Source organism: Pyxicephalus adspersus, chromosome 4 (assembly GCF_032062135.1).
Source record: "Pyxicephalus adspersus chromosome 4, UCB_Pads_2.0, whole genome shotgun sequence".
In the NCBI taxonomy this organism is placed as follows: Eukaryota; Metazoa; Chordata; class Amphibia; order Anura; family Pyxicephalidae; genus Pyxicephalus; species Pyxicephalus adspersus.
Genome location: NC_092861.1, coordinates 61,278,423 through 61,294,721, shown reverse-complemented (window position 1 = coordinate 61,294,721; position 16,299 = coordinate 61,278,423). Strand labels below are relative to the sequence as shown.

The following is a 16,299-nucleotide window of genomic DNA, read 5'->3' as shown; positions in this document are numbered from 1 at the left end:
GTATTTAGCTTTTTTTAATATTAAAATGTTTATTATTTTAAAATGTATTGATTCATGATCCTATGAGAATTAAAGACGCAGGATTATTTCATTAGTCTACTGGCACTGAGCCTGTCAAGGAAAGAAAATTAAATAAATAAAGTTTTTCATTGCAACATTAGATAAATGTTTAACTCTGGAAAGACCTGTTAACTCACAAAATAAAAGTTTCAATTAAATTATGTTGCAACCATAAATGACTGTTTCACTGACTATTCATGATCCTATTTGTAGTATTTGAAAGGCCCCACCCCAAATGACCCTACTATTTCTTTAATGACTGTCATGATTAATAATAAATTATCAAATATTTTACCATTTTAGGTGCGGTTGACCTTGGTGGATGTTAAGCAGTAAGTTTACACACCACATTCAAAACAATAAATTTCTTAGAAACATCATTTTATTGTTTTCAGCTATTAATATATACAATAGATAGGTAAACATGGCTTTTTTGCTGCCCTTGTTGATAGAATGTTACCGGTTTAAAAAGATGTATATATATTGCACTTAAAAATGTAATCCTGTACCGAAAACATTTTACCACCAGCAGTAGACATTATGTATACATTATATATATTATATATTTATATTTATATATTCTTCTATTGGAGCAAAGGAGAAACAAATCATGAATTATACATGTCAATAAAATTGTAATTTTCATACTTCAATAAATACAATATAATTAACTCATAACATTTGCTTTTCTTACAGGCCCTGTTTGAAATAATAGTGGCTGGTTTATTGATTATACAGTAAAAACAGGTAATAGCAAAATGCTATTCACATAATTAGTATGAATAACTATGAATGCTTTTAAGCAGTAATGCTGCAGTATATGTTTGGAAACTACACCTCTTTGAATTGCACAGCAGATGTTATTAGACTTAATTTATAACATGGCGCAAATAGTGTGCACATGTTGCAAATTAATCAGCCTTGTTTAATAAGGCAAAAAAACAATAGGCTTTAACCCAATGCTTTCACTGAAAAATGATTATTGTTATGGGTTACTATATTGTGTAAATATTTCACTCTCACTGCTCTTTTTTATTCCATAAATACTCTTAATATACAATCTGTCAGTTGTTCTAATGAAACTTCTATTACTATCTGGTTACAACAGTTAAGAGCACATTGGTGTACTTTGCACTATATTGTTACAAAGACTTGTATATTTGTGTGATTTGTAATTACATATAATAGTATAATTCCTAGGAAAAGCAGAGATCACTGAAATTTATTGGCAAAGTTCAAGGCTAAGGTGAACTTATAAAGCAGCGAATCCGACATTTTTAAAAACATTCTCTGGAGGAGAATCAATCACTGCCATTGAAAACACGTTGACTTGAAGGATTCTCCACCAAATAAATTTTCAGTAAATGTCAAATTCACTGCTTTATAAATAGACCCTTAAGAGTTTCAGCTTTTCATGATGGAAAAACACAATGCAAAACTTTATATATTTTTTTTTATTAGCAAAGCTAGCTTTGAAGATGTCAGCTTTGACAAAATAGTTCTAAAATGGGAAATTGAAATAGCATCCAAAGAAATCAGTGATCTTAAAATAAATTTAGAATGGAAGCAGGAATTTGGAATAATTATGTCCTGAGTCAATAAAGAATTAAATATTGACATTATCTAACTGATTAACTACTGTAGATGTGGAAATTTAAAGAAAAGGCTCCGTCTTTTGAAATGTGTTTGTTATTTTCCATTTATATTTTTTATTAGCAATACATACATTAGAAATACATTCATCTCAGCAACACTGAAGTCTCATTTCATATAGGACAGATAAACATTGTTCCTTATTTAGACAATATGCTCATTAAAACTAATAGTCTGTGTATTAAAGGTGCTACTAGGACTTTTTCTAAAGAATGGATTTAATTGCAGTCTATAGGAACCTTATCACATGAACAATATGAGGTACTTCTATTTTAATTCTTTATAATAGGATACATTATTGATTTGTGTGAACATGTATTTTGAACTGCAATTAGCTGTAATAATTTTATCTGGAAACAGTATAATACCTTGAACTCAGCAATGTAAATATTCAGTCATCTCTAGCTCTAGCCACACAGGCTCCTCTTTTACATACTATTTTAGTTTGATTAGCAGCCCATAATGAACACAGAACCTGGTAATAGTACTACCTGTAGTAGATGTCGAAATCATGGCAATCTGCAACCATTTTTGATTGCCTAGATTTTAGACCTATAAACAGCTAGTATAATATACCCAGTTCTTCTCCCTGTATACAAAGCATATAAAACTAGGTCATGATAATGGAGTGTGATAAAAAAAAAAAGCCTTCCGTGATATAAAAATAATGCTTGTATGTTTGTATGTCATTTGGTTATTTTTTTTCCTATTTTGGCACTCATTAAAGGAGGATATTTAAATAAGTAACATTAGAGCTATCCCTGCTCATTAAACAAATCATTTTATATTCATTGCCCTTCCTTGTTTGTTTCAAAGACTTATATGTTAAATTGTTTTGTTCATGAAATAGTGCCACCTTGAAAATGTTCAGGTTTAGAACTAATTACAACATTTAGTGATAGGAGTAATATTTTTTTAAATTACTTACTACATTTTTTGTCCTCTAATTGGACGACTTACAGTTGTCATCTAATTGTTCAGCCATCAGTGATTATCTCCAACGGCAGTAAATGCAGAAATATAGAGAGATAAAGTAATAGACAAGTTACAGAGAGGTGGCATTTTTAGATGCAACTTAATCCTAGTACTGTATGCGGCTATCTTCTGTAAAATGCACCACCATTTATTATATTGTACATATAGGAAGTCTAACTTTCTATTGATAGTAAATCTAGCCCATTTTTTTCCTTGCGGCTTTCACTACAAATAGCTTCTGTCGATGTATTGTTTCACTTGGAACATTGGAAATGAGATAGAAAATCTTTTTTATTACTTCTTAAAAAGTAACATTATAACGGGTACCTTAAACTACATCAAAGATGAAATAGACATGAATTATAATAGGTGAATTCAGTGGCAGACTGAGATGGTAGATGGCATTGCAGCAGAAAATACAAATATTCCCCCTTTCTAGATATCTTTCTTGTTAGTTACTTGGTAAAGGGGTCTGTTTATTCTGCCCACCCCATCGGTAATTTCTCATCTTAATACCATAGTAGAGACTGCAAATAAGGAGCATTATCATCACAGCCTGTGACAATATAGGCAACCTACTTTACAGCAATCCAATGTTATTATAATGTTAGTGACAGCACATAACAAACATTGCTTTTTAGGTACTCCTTTTGTCATTATTTTTATAATGATATACATATACATATAAGCAGAAATACAATTGATATATATATATATATATATATATATATATTTTAACACATAAACATTCATCCATTTTATAGTTTTGCTTTCAGTTACACTTTAAGGCGGTTTGGTAATACAAACTTCTGGATATGCCAGATCTGATTTAACAACATTTCCATCTAGTCAGTGATCTGCTAACTAATAGTTTTTTAGGATAACAAGGATCCAAGGTGAAACATGCTTATGTATTTATACTTTCATATACAGTCCATGCTTAGTTTAGTATTTGCTTTCTATGAATCTCTTAGTACAAGAATCAATTGGATTAACATTGCAACTTTCATTCGTCAAGCATATGACAGACTGATTGGGATGCTAACCTATAAAGTGCTTATTGATGTGAAAATCAGAGGGTAGAATCGAATAATACATTTTTAATTGTTACTGGTTAACCATTCTCAGAACACTTTGGAAGCCAGAACTCATAAGTGCAAATTGCATAAAACAGGCTAATTAGATTCTACTTCCCCAATACTGCAAAACAGGGGTTTTAACCTTTTGTATTTGGCACATCCAACTTTATTTTTGTAAAAACATAAATAGACAATAAATATAACTCAACTTAAACTTGATTTACTTTAAAAAAAACAAAACAGTGGTTTATAAAATTAATTAGCTACTGATAAAGTTTTTTTCCTGTAGGCTCTTGATATGTTTCAGTATAACAATGACGTTGGCTCATACATTATAACTAAATCCAAATACATTGTTTTAAGTGTTGAATTATTTTCTGTAAAGTTTTTGTCATCTTTTAGCTGAAGATAAATTACATTTATTAAACCCAAATATAAAATATGGTGCTTTTGAAATAACTATTGCAGTAACATTAGTGACTAGACCACAGGGTGATGGAGGGTCTGAGCGAAATAAGTGGTAGCTAGACATGTTTTTTAAACTAGACATAAATGTCTCTGGTGCTGTGGTCCTCCTTTTATAGCTTTACATGAAAATGGGTAGAATAGTAGACAAGCTTCCCTATGGTCAGATATCAGTCAGGTATGGACACTTCAGATTTTTCTACATTTAAGTATCCTAGTGTTCAGATTAAGAAGTATCGATAATTAAACACTATAGCAATTCTGAAGTATCATTAAGGATACTCTTTGTAATGAAGTGGAAATCTAAGGCTGTTATAGCATATTTTTGTATCAAATCAGCTGTCTGTTATTATATGTCAGTCATTGAAAAGGTACAATTATTATAAAGCAAATATTTAATTTAAGAAAAACATAATTTTACCCTGAATATTTAAAATGCAGTAGAAATGGAAGTACTTGGTTATATAATGCTATGTTATTATATTGTACTTACAAGTATTTACAGCAGTCCATATTTAGCAACAATCTACGTGGTGTGTTTATTAATGAATCATGCAGTGCCAAGAATGAGGATTATTTGCAGATGTGATTGATAGTGCAATGCAGATATTTGTGGCACAAGAAAGCTATTTACCTTCCAGATTTGGTAAGGTGCACCTAAATATGTACATATGCTACAGAGCTGCACTTAGCCCATAAAAGCTACATCCAACACAACTGATTTAGTAGACCTGCTGGGATTTATGTATAAAAGTATCATACGTACCATACCGTATGTAACTAGCCACAATATCCACTTTGATAATAGGAAAAGCAGTTAAAACATGGGGATCAATTTCCATACCCAAACTTTACAGTGGAGTCATTACAGAAATAGGGCAGTTTTTAACTTTGCAATTTTTTTAAAATTTTGCAGTTAGGGACGCAATCCTAGTTGTCATGATATAATAACAAAGGGTAGGGAACTGGAGAAAGAAGAAGGTGAGTAATGGCACTATCTGTCTGACACAGTATTTATCACCTTGCCAGCACTTCTACTTTTTCCTTTATCATTGTAAACGTTTCTATCCTCAGTGTTGGCTGTTATGTGCAAGGGGGACCATGACCTGCCTCCACTCCCTCTGTCACTGGACAATACTTGGGCCTAGCAGTTGGCTGCTAGACCTTAGAACGGTTACCTGGGAGGAAGTAAAATGTTCATCTATAACACAGAGTAACTTTGATGGCTGTGAGAAAGAAGCCATAGAATATCGCTAGCAAGGGGACTACCAGTGGGTTATTGGTGCTCCTTTGCAAAGCCACTGTCCCTTTGCCCTGCCTTGTATGCAAAAATCTCCTGTCATAAGTCCTAATTTTGCTCCTGCCTGCCTGGAATTTCATGACATGATACAGCATTCTGTACTGTATTCATTATACTATAACATCCAACAAACCACAGAATTGTTGCAGATCCAAAACTCAATGTAGGCATCTTACAAATAAAGTCCCCATGACCAAAACCCTATCATCATTAGACTGACCTTTTGATTATTAGGAACCCATCCAATGTGGGATTTTTATGTATTGAATACTGAAATGCAATATCTACATACATTTGTTTGAAGGTGTAATTAGCACTTGGCATTTCAAATGTCAAATTGGTTTCAAAGGAATGGAAATAACTTCAACATCAATGGCTGTGCTAATATCATTAGCTTGCAACATTCTATTTTTATTCATATTATTATTATTTTAGTTCCTGTACCTGAATATCTTTGCATGATTGTAAAACTCTATATGTGCACCTTAGCAAACCTGCCCAAGAGCACCAAACCCAATATTACATATGAACAAGGAATGAGTACATTCACATTTTTCATAAAGTCAGCTCCTGTTTTGGGGACAGATGTATTTAATAGAATAAAAGTAAATAAATCACCAAGCCTTAATATTATTTAGGCTTTAACATTGCCCAAAAATAACCAACTTTACATTCATTTGCTTTGGTAATGTACTTATTTTCAATTCTAATAATAAAAAAATAATTTTATACAACTCTGGAACATCAGTTTTGAGATGAAAGTAGTGTCTGCCCATCATTTATCGACCGGTTTAGTTTAGTTTTTTAGTTTTCCTACTGGGTTTTCCAATAAAATGGCGATTTTTAGAAGATAATAATTAAAAGATGAAGATGGAATGTGAGTGGTTATGGAAATTTTCATTAAAAGTTGCGCATTTAGCATTTTTAAAAAATATTTAAAATATACCCAGCAATTCTGCTACCTGCAGGTTACAAGACAGGCAAGTAAAATACAAACATGTCTCCATATCTGAACAATGAGGAGAAAGTGTAACCACTGGGAGGTCAGACTGCTGTGACCTCTAGTTTTGGGGCTGATATATATTTATTTTCTCATGTGCTAAATTAGAATCAATATGTCTTCCAAAAAACTTATGAATTTTTAATAGCTGGCCAGATGGTTTTAGCACAATCAGAATCTAGAAGACAAGTGCATGATGTCTGGAAGGAAACACGTTACCAACAACAGTGCATATTCCTAAAGCAGGAGCAGTAACTGTGACAAATGAGCCCTTTATCTGAGGGTCCAGTCAAGTGACAGGTTTGAAGGCTTTGCATTTTTGTAATGGAAACCATAATTGGCAAAATCCATTCTAATCTGATACCTATATGTTTTTTTCCTGTTAGCTAGTGAATAACGATCAAAGGAGAAATGTTGTAAGTTAGCTGCTAGGAAGATATTCTTAAAAGGTGGGAAACCGTATTCATCTTTATAGGATGAACAGGTATGGTTTTGGTAATTATTTGCATAATTTATTGCAAACCTGTCATCAGACCCCACCCTCAATAAGCTACACCAAAAAAAGGAAGAACTTTGACAAAACAGAATGGGACATTCACCTGACAGGAAATTAAAATAAATAAAATCTGAGGTTTCGTTGTTCCTATTTATGTTTTGCATACATTTAAATGGACACATGAATAAATTAATCTGCTACATTCCCTATATTTGATGATTGTGTGTCCCTTGCAGTCATTTGCTGAAACAATCAAATTATAGAATTCTTATAAGAAATAAAGGAAAATAAAATAATATTTATGAAAAATAAATTACAGGTGTAAATCACACTTCACCATTACTGTACCCTAAATTAACCATTATAACAGAAATATATTTACCACTGATATTCATGATTCTTAAATTGCTTACCACATCACAACTGGAATTTTAAACAGCAAACATTTATATATTTTTTCATGGATGCCCTGTCAACATACTAGCAGCTTTGTGTGTTTCTTTATCAAACACACAAAGTTACACCGCAAATGAGAAAATAATTTACTAAAAAAACAAAAAACAAAACAAAAATGTAAACATAAATATAGGGTCCATGGAAGGACATTCTAGAATCCCTTTAATTTACTGGGTCAAAAAAATCTTTCTTTTCTCTCTTAAGGCATTCACATTCTTTCCATCTGTATTCTCCAGGAGTCTTCTTGCACTGAGAATACAAAGTTGGATGGAGAGAGGAAACTGTCCACCCAGCAGAGGGCTCTGTATCGGATGTTGGCAGCTGGATGTTAGGCAATTTATTTTTCAGGATCCAAATGTTTTGAAATGATACTGGTAGATAATCTATACAAGAACACATGTGGTTGCATAACGCAACACAGCAGTGCCTACAGAAGCAGCATCAGTACCTATCTAAGTTGAACCTAAATGTCAGAAAACAATGCATTCTTACCCCCTGCATGTCTAAAGTGTAGCACCTTCTACTATTAATAGCTAATGCCTCTAGTGAGTGGTGAGATGTACCCATTTAGTTATTCTTGTTCCTAATTATCACATCATTTATAAAAATAGAAATATCCAAGAATTGATGCTGGGTTCCATCTTGAGAGGTTTTTCTCGTTGTCCTCTGAGAACATGTTGAAGAATCAGGTCTCAACAAGCCCTATGCATGTAGCTGATTGAAGTCAGACATGATTTGCAAAACAACAACATTTTTTGCTATGAGTTTAGCAAACTCTGAGGAAAAAAAGAAAAAAAAAGCATTCCACTGTGTGTATGGCACAAAGAGCAAAATGACAAGGGCATATTCAGTAGCAATTGATTCAAATGGTCAGTAGTGTGTGCTACAAACTGTACAAGCATATTGGTTAAAAAAGATCTAAGAAGTTCTTTGTTCTTAAAGCCTAGTTTGGGCTTCGGGTATATATATTTCAATGCTGTCTGCACGCTCACTGGCTGAATTTTGCCGGAAAGAGGCTGCTCTTTTTGCTGCCATTAGCCGCCTTCTAGCTTCTTGTCTTTGTCTGTCAGGTAGGTCCAGAGACTTTTCTCTAGTGATGGGGAATTTTCCCCTGGAAGGTTTCTTTGGTATTGGAGGTGGGGGTTTCTTGTCATCCTAAAAAAATGAAAAAAATTAGTATTTAACATTTAAATGTAACATGTGTTATACTGGTTCTATGTTTATTCATATTGTAAATATATACAGAGTAAAAAAATACTTCATTAATATAGGGTTAAAATGATTTCAAATACAGCTCTTTCTTTCCCAACATAAATGAAGTATAGTAGAGTAGACTCCAAATGCTAGGTCTATGTATAATGTTCAAAACCGAAGTGACATCTCAGGGAGACTTAGGCAGAAAAATACCTGGATACCTAAGAATTTTCTTAAAGCAGAATTATGGTCACTCCTTTAAAAAGGATCTGATAATATGTATGTGCACCTACAGTTTTCTCTTAGTGCTCCTGAAAATCCCAAAAATACTATTGAGTTGGCCAATGAAGACTGTCAATACATGTCTCTCTGTTAGCGTGGCAATGATGTTACTGGATTCAGAGCAGAGTTGCAACTATCATCTAGTTTGTGGGTGATTGTACTACAGTTGGATGAAAAACATTTTGCAGAGCTATCAGCATTGTAACTGCTGATTTACAAGCCTGCAGTCTGTATTTTAGCCTGGTCACATATAGTTCTGCCTACTGCCTTTTGGTATGATAGCATTGCCTCCGTAGCTTAAATATATCCCATGTGATTTGCAGTGTCTGGTAGGGGAAATGTGTGAGACACAAAGGAGGATTTGGCTCAGTCAGGTAAGTGTTTGGTTGTTTTTTGAGGCTTGTTTAGCACATAGTAATGGGATATGTTACTTGTTTAAACTGTCATACAGGAGCCTTCAGTTGTACTGTAACAAAGATAGGATTGTGTTGAGGTGATACTTTATTAAAATTGTTTACACGCTGTAGTCTACACAGATTTTTGTGCTTGTACCTTCTTCTCGGGAGAATCAATTTGCTTCCAGTCATTGGCTTTTAGCTGGTGCAATTTGTCAAACTTCATGCTTACATCTTCAATAGATAATTGCAACAAGTCCCAAAATCCAGCTAGGTCCTGTGATGTCGGTCTGGGCATAGCACTTGGATCCTTATTTTAATAGGACAGAGAAACAGAATGTCAATATAACTCTTTCATACAAACAGTGCTATAATATTACCCATATAGCACAAAAGTAATAATCTTTTTTAATGTTAACTGTGGTACAAATAGTTCAATGATATATGAAACACTGCAGCTAATACTGCAACTGATAATTGTGTTCTACCATGGCTATGCTTTTACAAAACGAATAACTTTTATAATACATCATTTCGTACTGCTCAATCACATAATAATTTGGCTGGTGACAAAGATCAGGACAAAAGGACCATGAAACATGGCAGAGTAGGAGCTGACAAATGGAAAAAAGAAAGGGGAGATAGAGTGTTAACTGATCCAAATACCAGGTAGAATAAGAAAAAGCAGTAAATAGATGATCCTAGGTGCTATCTGTTCAGGATATTTGGGAAAGGATGCAGCAGATAAGCTGTGGACTGGTAGCAGATGTATGGATGTGCACTTCTTCAACACATCCTGCATGTTTTTTTTTAACTATACTCTAAATCTATCATCTAGGTTCCTTGACCATATACTGTCTGAGTGCAGATGTGCCCACGCTGGCTGGTCTTTTACAGTACACTTGGAATGAGGTTATTGTTGCAGCATCCTCTAGTGGATTCTTTAAGGACTACACTGCTAAACAGTTTGCTGGAAGTGCGCACATCATTCAGGCAGCTATGTGGACACGACTGTTATAATTATAGGAAGAGAAAAGACCTGGTACTGGAGCTTCATGTGTGATGATACTTGTTAGAAGAATAAGGATGGAGGATGCTTAGCATTGCATCAAGATCAGTTTTAGTATAAAACAAGAAAAAAATAACATGGTTTGCTAGTAAAAATTGTTGGGTTTGAAAAAAATTACAAAGAAAATATACCATAGAGTTCACTAATGTATATGAGATTCATCTAGACTTCAAGAACAGTGATGTTATTGTACTTGCCATGGCAGCTACACAGTTATGTTTTCTGTAGGGTTAATATTGATAAGGTAAGCTAGTGTTCAATCAACTGCTTGGGAAGTACATAAAGAAGTTTAGTCAAGAATAGGCATAAATATTTGTGTATAGCAAATATTTTGTTAAAATCCCAATCAGTGTATTTGCACGCTTCAAAAGGACTTGTACAACTGGATCTATTTAGAAAAATGTGTGAATATTGGGTAAAAGCTGTATGAATATTGGAAAATATTTATAAACAGACTCCATAATGTTCAGTCGATAGGTCTAAGCAGATTTTATTTATCTTTAACCTCAAGTTCCTAAGTATATTGACAGAAATCTCCCTAAAGATTTAGTGATCTTTACATGCTGCACTATATTTCTGAAAAATGTCCCTGTTCATGAGACCTTTTCTAGTTATCTTTACTGATGTAATTATACTACAGTTCCACTAGAGAGCAGTGTCTCCCTCTTCTATGCACATTTGAACTAATTCTTCACTATACTACATAAAAATAAATATGGCATGCATGTAATAAATTCAGTATTTTGGCTAAGAAAGTTAACAATACCAAGTATAACATAAAACCATAATTGGGCCATAGATAAAAGATATTTCTGTGATCTTTCAGGCTGGGCAACCAACATTTACCATGTATCTCAATAGCACAGCAAGTGTGGAGTGCACTCATTATAAGTTAATCAGTTGCAAATATTTCATAAACATTTAGTAGAAGTTTAAGAGCATCTCTGAATGCATTAGATGTTTCATGTTGTTTTCAACTATTTATAGGCAGCTAAAACATGCTTTTGTTTGGACTCATGGGAACATTTGGTAAAGTTTAAGAATATAATAAAACATAGTAAATCTGACCAGTTACAAATCAACATTTTCCATGTATCTTCCAATAAGCGATGACATATCATCTGAAGTATAATGAAGTTCTGATTGTCATCTGAGACACGGTGCATGTTCTTTCTGTGAATACGTGGGTCTCCTCAGAGATTTCCAGTTTTATTCCGCAACTAAAACTGAAACTGGTAAGCTAAATTCTTCCCATACTGTCCCTTGTTATTAAAAATGAGGTGAGGTTTACTTCTATATCTGCCACTATGGTTACAGAGTTATCACTGTCTTTCACTCCTGAGTTATTGTTTTATATTGACAGAAGTTAGGAAACAGTATTGCTCAAAACATATAAAAGGGGTCAGCAGTTGGCAGAATTTATTTGGATGATGAGATGGGTGATTTTGAAGCAAAGAGAATAAACAAAGAGAACATTTTCGGCATTTTGTGATATATTAAATCTCTGACTTTACATGTTAATCACAAATCCTAAACATGATATTTTCATAATTGCTAGGAATGTCCAGGTGGAGAATACATTTCCTGCTTTATCTCATTGATATTTAATAAATTAGAGCCATAGTTGCATATAGTTACATTATATTATTATTCAAGTTGAAAAAAGTCCATCAAGTTCAACCACCCTACAGACCCTACAGAAAGGTTTAACCTCCTAGTATGTCTCCATCTCTGCAGTCTATTCCATATTGTGGTACCTTCTCTAAAATACTTCCTTACTTACAAAAGTCCTTCATCCAGCCTTTATTTTGGCTGCTTACTTACTTAGGCAGGTCTTATAGCAGAAAGGGACAGGTGATGTCCCTTCTGGAATAATATATCTTACATGCCTGATCGCTCAGGGTTTCTGGTGACAAAGCTAACATGTGCATGTGCAGCGTCGGATTTGGTTGCCAGGGAAACCCAGCTTCCCTTGTGTGTTGCCGGGAATGAATGAACTGCCACACACCATCGTGCGCTACATTATTCCGCCACAGCCAATCATGGCTGAAGATCACCTCTGGGAGGAAGAAGAGAAAGATGGAGTTACCCTACAATGGAACACGGATAGGTGAGTCATGCAAATGCAGTTCCACTTTAAAGGGTTACCTAACATCATTGAGAAGATCAGTACACTTGGTACAAATAGAATTATGAAATAATAGTAGTAGCATGGACTGCATAACCTGTCAGTTTTCAAAAAGTTAAACACATGATTACACTTTTAAAGAATGTATTCAATTTGAAATACATTCAATATGAAATACATTTGAAATTCTTAATATTAGTATTTCATATATACCACAATTAGTCAGTTGCAGGAGCTCTGGAGTTTATTCTTTGCTTTTATGGTAATTTACCCTTCAACTAAACGTATTATTCTAATATGATACATGCAGCTGTTGTTCAATGCAGTCTCTAAAAAACTCATAATATGCCTTCAAGATAAACAGTATTTCTAAATATTCAAATTATTATCATGTATTTATATGACAGCATAGTCATGTCACTAATATCCATCAGAGGAGCTCACAATTAAATGGCCCTAACATAGTCTAAGGACATGTTTTTAGCTTGCATATTGTATAACTTGTTCAGTGTAACTCTTTTATGTTAATAAAATTACTGATTATCTCATGTATGTAGAGATTTTTTATATAAAAGCTAAGATGCTGCGTAAGCCAATACATTGTCATGCTAAATATTTATCACAGGTTTATACAATAGAATGGCTTGCAGCACCAGGAACCCAGATATAAAATCTCAGCCAGGACTTTATCCGCGTGTTCTTAGTATGTTTTCCTTGTGTTTGTGTGGGTTTATTTTAGGCATTTTGGTTCCTAACACATAAGAAAAACAATCTGGTAGGTAATCTGCTTCCTCACAAATTGGCCCTAATTTATGTTAGGGACATTAGATAGTGAGAATCTTTGAGGGACAGTAAGTGATACTTAAAAATAAAGTTGATTCTAAATTAGAAACCCAATAACATTATTTTAATCATAACTTTGTATACTGTCTTACCAGATTTTGCTGACAAAGCCAATAAAATTGCTGAAACTTCTGTGACATGAGCAGCTGTGCGCTTCCCACTGCACTCCGGATTTTACCTAGATCTACACAGAGGAAGAAAACATTAGTTCCCTTTCAACAAAATGGCAGGCAACAACAACAAAGTTTTATTTGATTAAAAGGTTTAATCATGTTGGAGCTGGTATTGTCTGAGTTCTAACAACCAGACTCAAACTAAGTGACCATAAACAGGCTCAATTTTTTTTAGAATCATTTTGACTGACAATTAGAAATCAAGAAATAAAGGGGTTAAAAGTTTGCCAATTAAGAATTAAAGTTTTTACTCTCTCAAAGAATATTTTACAAGCAGAATTTTAAATGCTTTGTCTAGTATCGTCTACCCAATTGTATTTTAGTTCTATTTGCTTAGTGCTTTTTTGGTAAGCTCCATTAGCCTTGTAGGGATCTGGAAGTCCTCATTTAGGTCAAGCCTGACACACACACCTGTAAAAAATGATACCGTGAGGTATGATCATATTGCAGTTTAACCAAGCAGAAAACTTATCCTGCATATGTATACAAATATGTCTGCCCCTCTGTATACAAGTATATCTGTCCATATACATTTCCAACGTATACACAGAAATCAGTATTTCTAAATCATTTATACCTATTAACAAATGATATATTTTAATTTAGAAAGTTTGTAGTTCAAGTGATACCCTTTTTTGGATACTGTAGGTCAAAATGCAAGCTTTTGAGACTGAAAAACTACATATTTCCACACAAGGGTATCACTTGAACCAAGATCCTTTGGCTTGCTATATTTTAATCAGATCACACTTAATCCAAATATGGAGCAATAAGTAATTTAATGCCACCAAGACAACCTTTTCATTACAAGCTTTAGCCAGTATAATGGTTGCTTTCCCTTACCATGCTACAAACACTGTCCATCAGTCCATCCATAATCAGGGCCCAAACCACTTCTATTTAAACAAAAGGCAAGGTCACGTTGGGACCCTGGTTACGTGCCCAAATCTTAAGTGCCAAAATTATAAGTGCAATGGGAAATAATCCTAGGAATTAAAACATGAATTGGAACAGATTTGGACATACTATTTTACTCTGTCACTCCCATCTCCTGCCTTTGGACTGATTTATCCACCTGAACTCCAACACATCCTCTGCTGCTGCCATTCTGAGTATGCCATACTAGTATGTCATCAAACCATCTCTTTGATCGAATCATCATATCCCACTCCTGGAACTCAGGAAAGTTACAAGCCTCACTTTAACCCATATTACAGGACTGCCTCTCATGGACTTTAATTTGCCACATTGTTTAATGTATGCATATGGTTCGCAACTATCTGTAAAAATGTATTATTCACCCTGCTCTCTCTTTGTTGGCACTACTCCCTGTCCTCCCCAGTCTGATAACTCATTGTCTCTCTGCTCCTTCACTCCCCTGATTTCTCGGTCTGTGCTCCTGCACCTTTTTTCTCTGATTCTTTCTGGTGACATCTCACCCAACCCTGGTCCGCCACACTGCCTCCCCCTTCATATACTCTTAGCAAGACACTCCCTTCTCCTAACCTCATCCCTATTCACCCTACCCATAAGTTCTTACCCCCTTTCTCTGGCAGTCTATGGAATGCCCGATCTGTTGGCAAAAAAAAAACACATACCCCTAGACCTGGCAACAAAGTAGGGGGTGGTGTGGGTCCCATTCTATCACCTAATTGTACATACAGAGTCCTTCCTTCCCCACCCTCTCTCGCTTTCACCTCTTTTGAAGTCCTCTCTGTCCGTCTCTTTAACCTCTTACCCCTCAGTGTTGCTGTTGTCTACCGCCCCCCTGGCCCAATATCACAATTTTTGGATAACTTTGTCTCCTGGCTCCCACATGTTCTTTCCCATGACCTGCCTGCCGTCATCATTGGTGACTTTAATGTTGCAGTGGATGAGCCCAACCTTCCCTCCTAAGCCAAACTGCTCTCCATTACCTCCTCATTTGGACTCACACAGCACATCAATGCCCCCACACACATAGCCGGACACATTTTAGACCCGGTATTTTCAAAACTCTGCAACCTCACCCTCCTTGACGACTCACCATTTCCCCTTTCTGATAATAACCTTATCACCTTCAACCTATCAAACTCCTGCCCTCATTTACCACACCCCAGACCTGGTCAATGGCAGAGAGATATCCCTAACGTTGACCACAACCTTTTCTCAAACTGCCTTGCGTCCCTAACCCCAGCTCTCTCCAAAATCACCTTCCCAGATGAAGCTGCCACCCTGTTAAACCACTCTCTTTCCTTGGCTTTGGATAAAGTTGCCCCTGCCAGCTTCCGATACCCCCGCCCTGCCAACCCCCGACCCTGGCACAACAATCACACCAAACAGCTACAAAAGACTGTTCATGCAGCTGAGCGCAAGTGGAGAAAATCTGGCCTCAGTGCTGACTTCATGGACTACAAAGCCAAGCTACAAAGCTTCAACACTGTGCTCACTGTCACCAAGCAAAATTATTTCTCCACTGTCATTTCTGCTCAAGCTTCCAACCCACGTAACCTCTTCTCAACAATTGACTCCCTCCTAAACCTCACACCTGCTCCCCCCACAGCAACCTTTTCTGCCTAAGACATAGCCACCTACTTTAGAGATAAAATAGACATAATCAGACATGATGTCTCTGCTCACCAAGACACTGCGCTTTCAAACATGCCATAATTCCCCCTACCTTAAAGAAACCCTCACTGGACCCCTACCTACCCTCCATTCTCACATATGTCTCCAAACTTCTTGAACGCCT

The 16,299-nt window shown here is 35.2% G+C and overlaps 1 protein-coding gene and 1 long non-coding RNA gene across 6 annotated transcripts in view; one reads left to right on the top strand and one right to left on the bottom strand.

Annotated features, from left to right (window-relative positions):
* The window catches only part of LOC140328647 (uncharacterized), a 64,978-nt gene that overhangs the window by 5,500 nt on the left and 43,179 nt on the right, over positions 1-16,299 (top strand). Inside the window, exon 2 of the long non-coding RNA XR_011920322.1 lies at positions 757-807. This is a non-coding gene — a long non-coding RNA (uncharacterized lncRNA). The remainder of the gene's footprint in view (positions 1-756; positions 808-16,299) is intronic.
* DLGAP2 (DLG associated protein 2) overlaps positions 8,368-16,299 on the bottom strand; it is a 433,479-nt gene continuing 425,547 nt past the window's right edge. For all 5 annotated transcript variants that reach the window (XM_072408410.1, XM_072408412.1, XM_072408411.1 and 2 more), the window contains 3 exons: positions 13,488-13,579; positions 9,513-9,665; positions 8,368-8,639 (listed from right to left, as the gene is read on the bottom strand). In XM_072408410.1, coding sequence (XP_072264511.1) covers positions 8,421-8,639; positions 9,513-9,665; positions 13,488-13,579 — 464 coding nt within the window. In that variant the 3' untranslated portion in view covers positions 8,368-8,420. The remainder of the gene's footprint in view (positions 8,640-9,512; positions 9,666-13,487; positions 13,580-16,299) is intronic.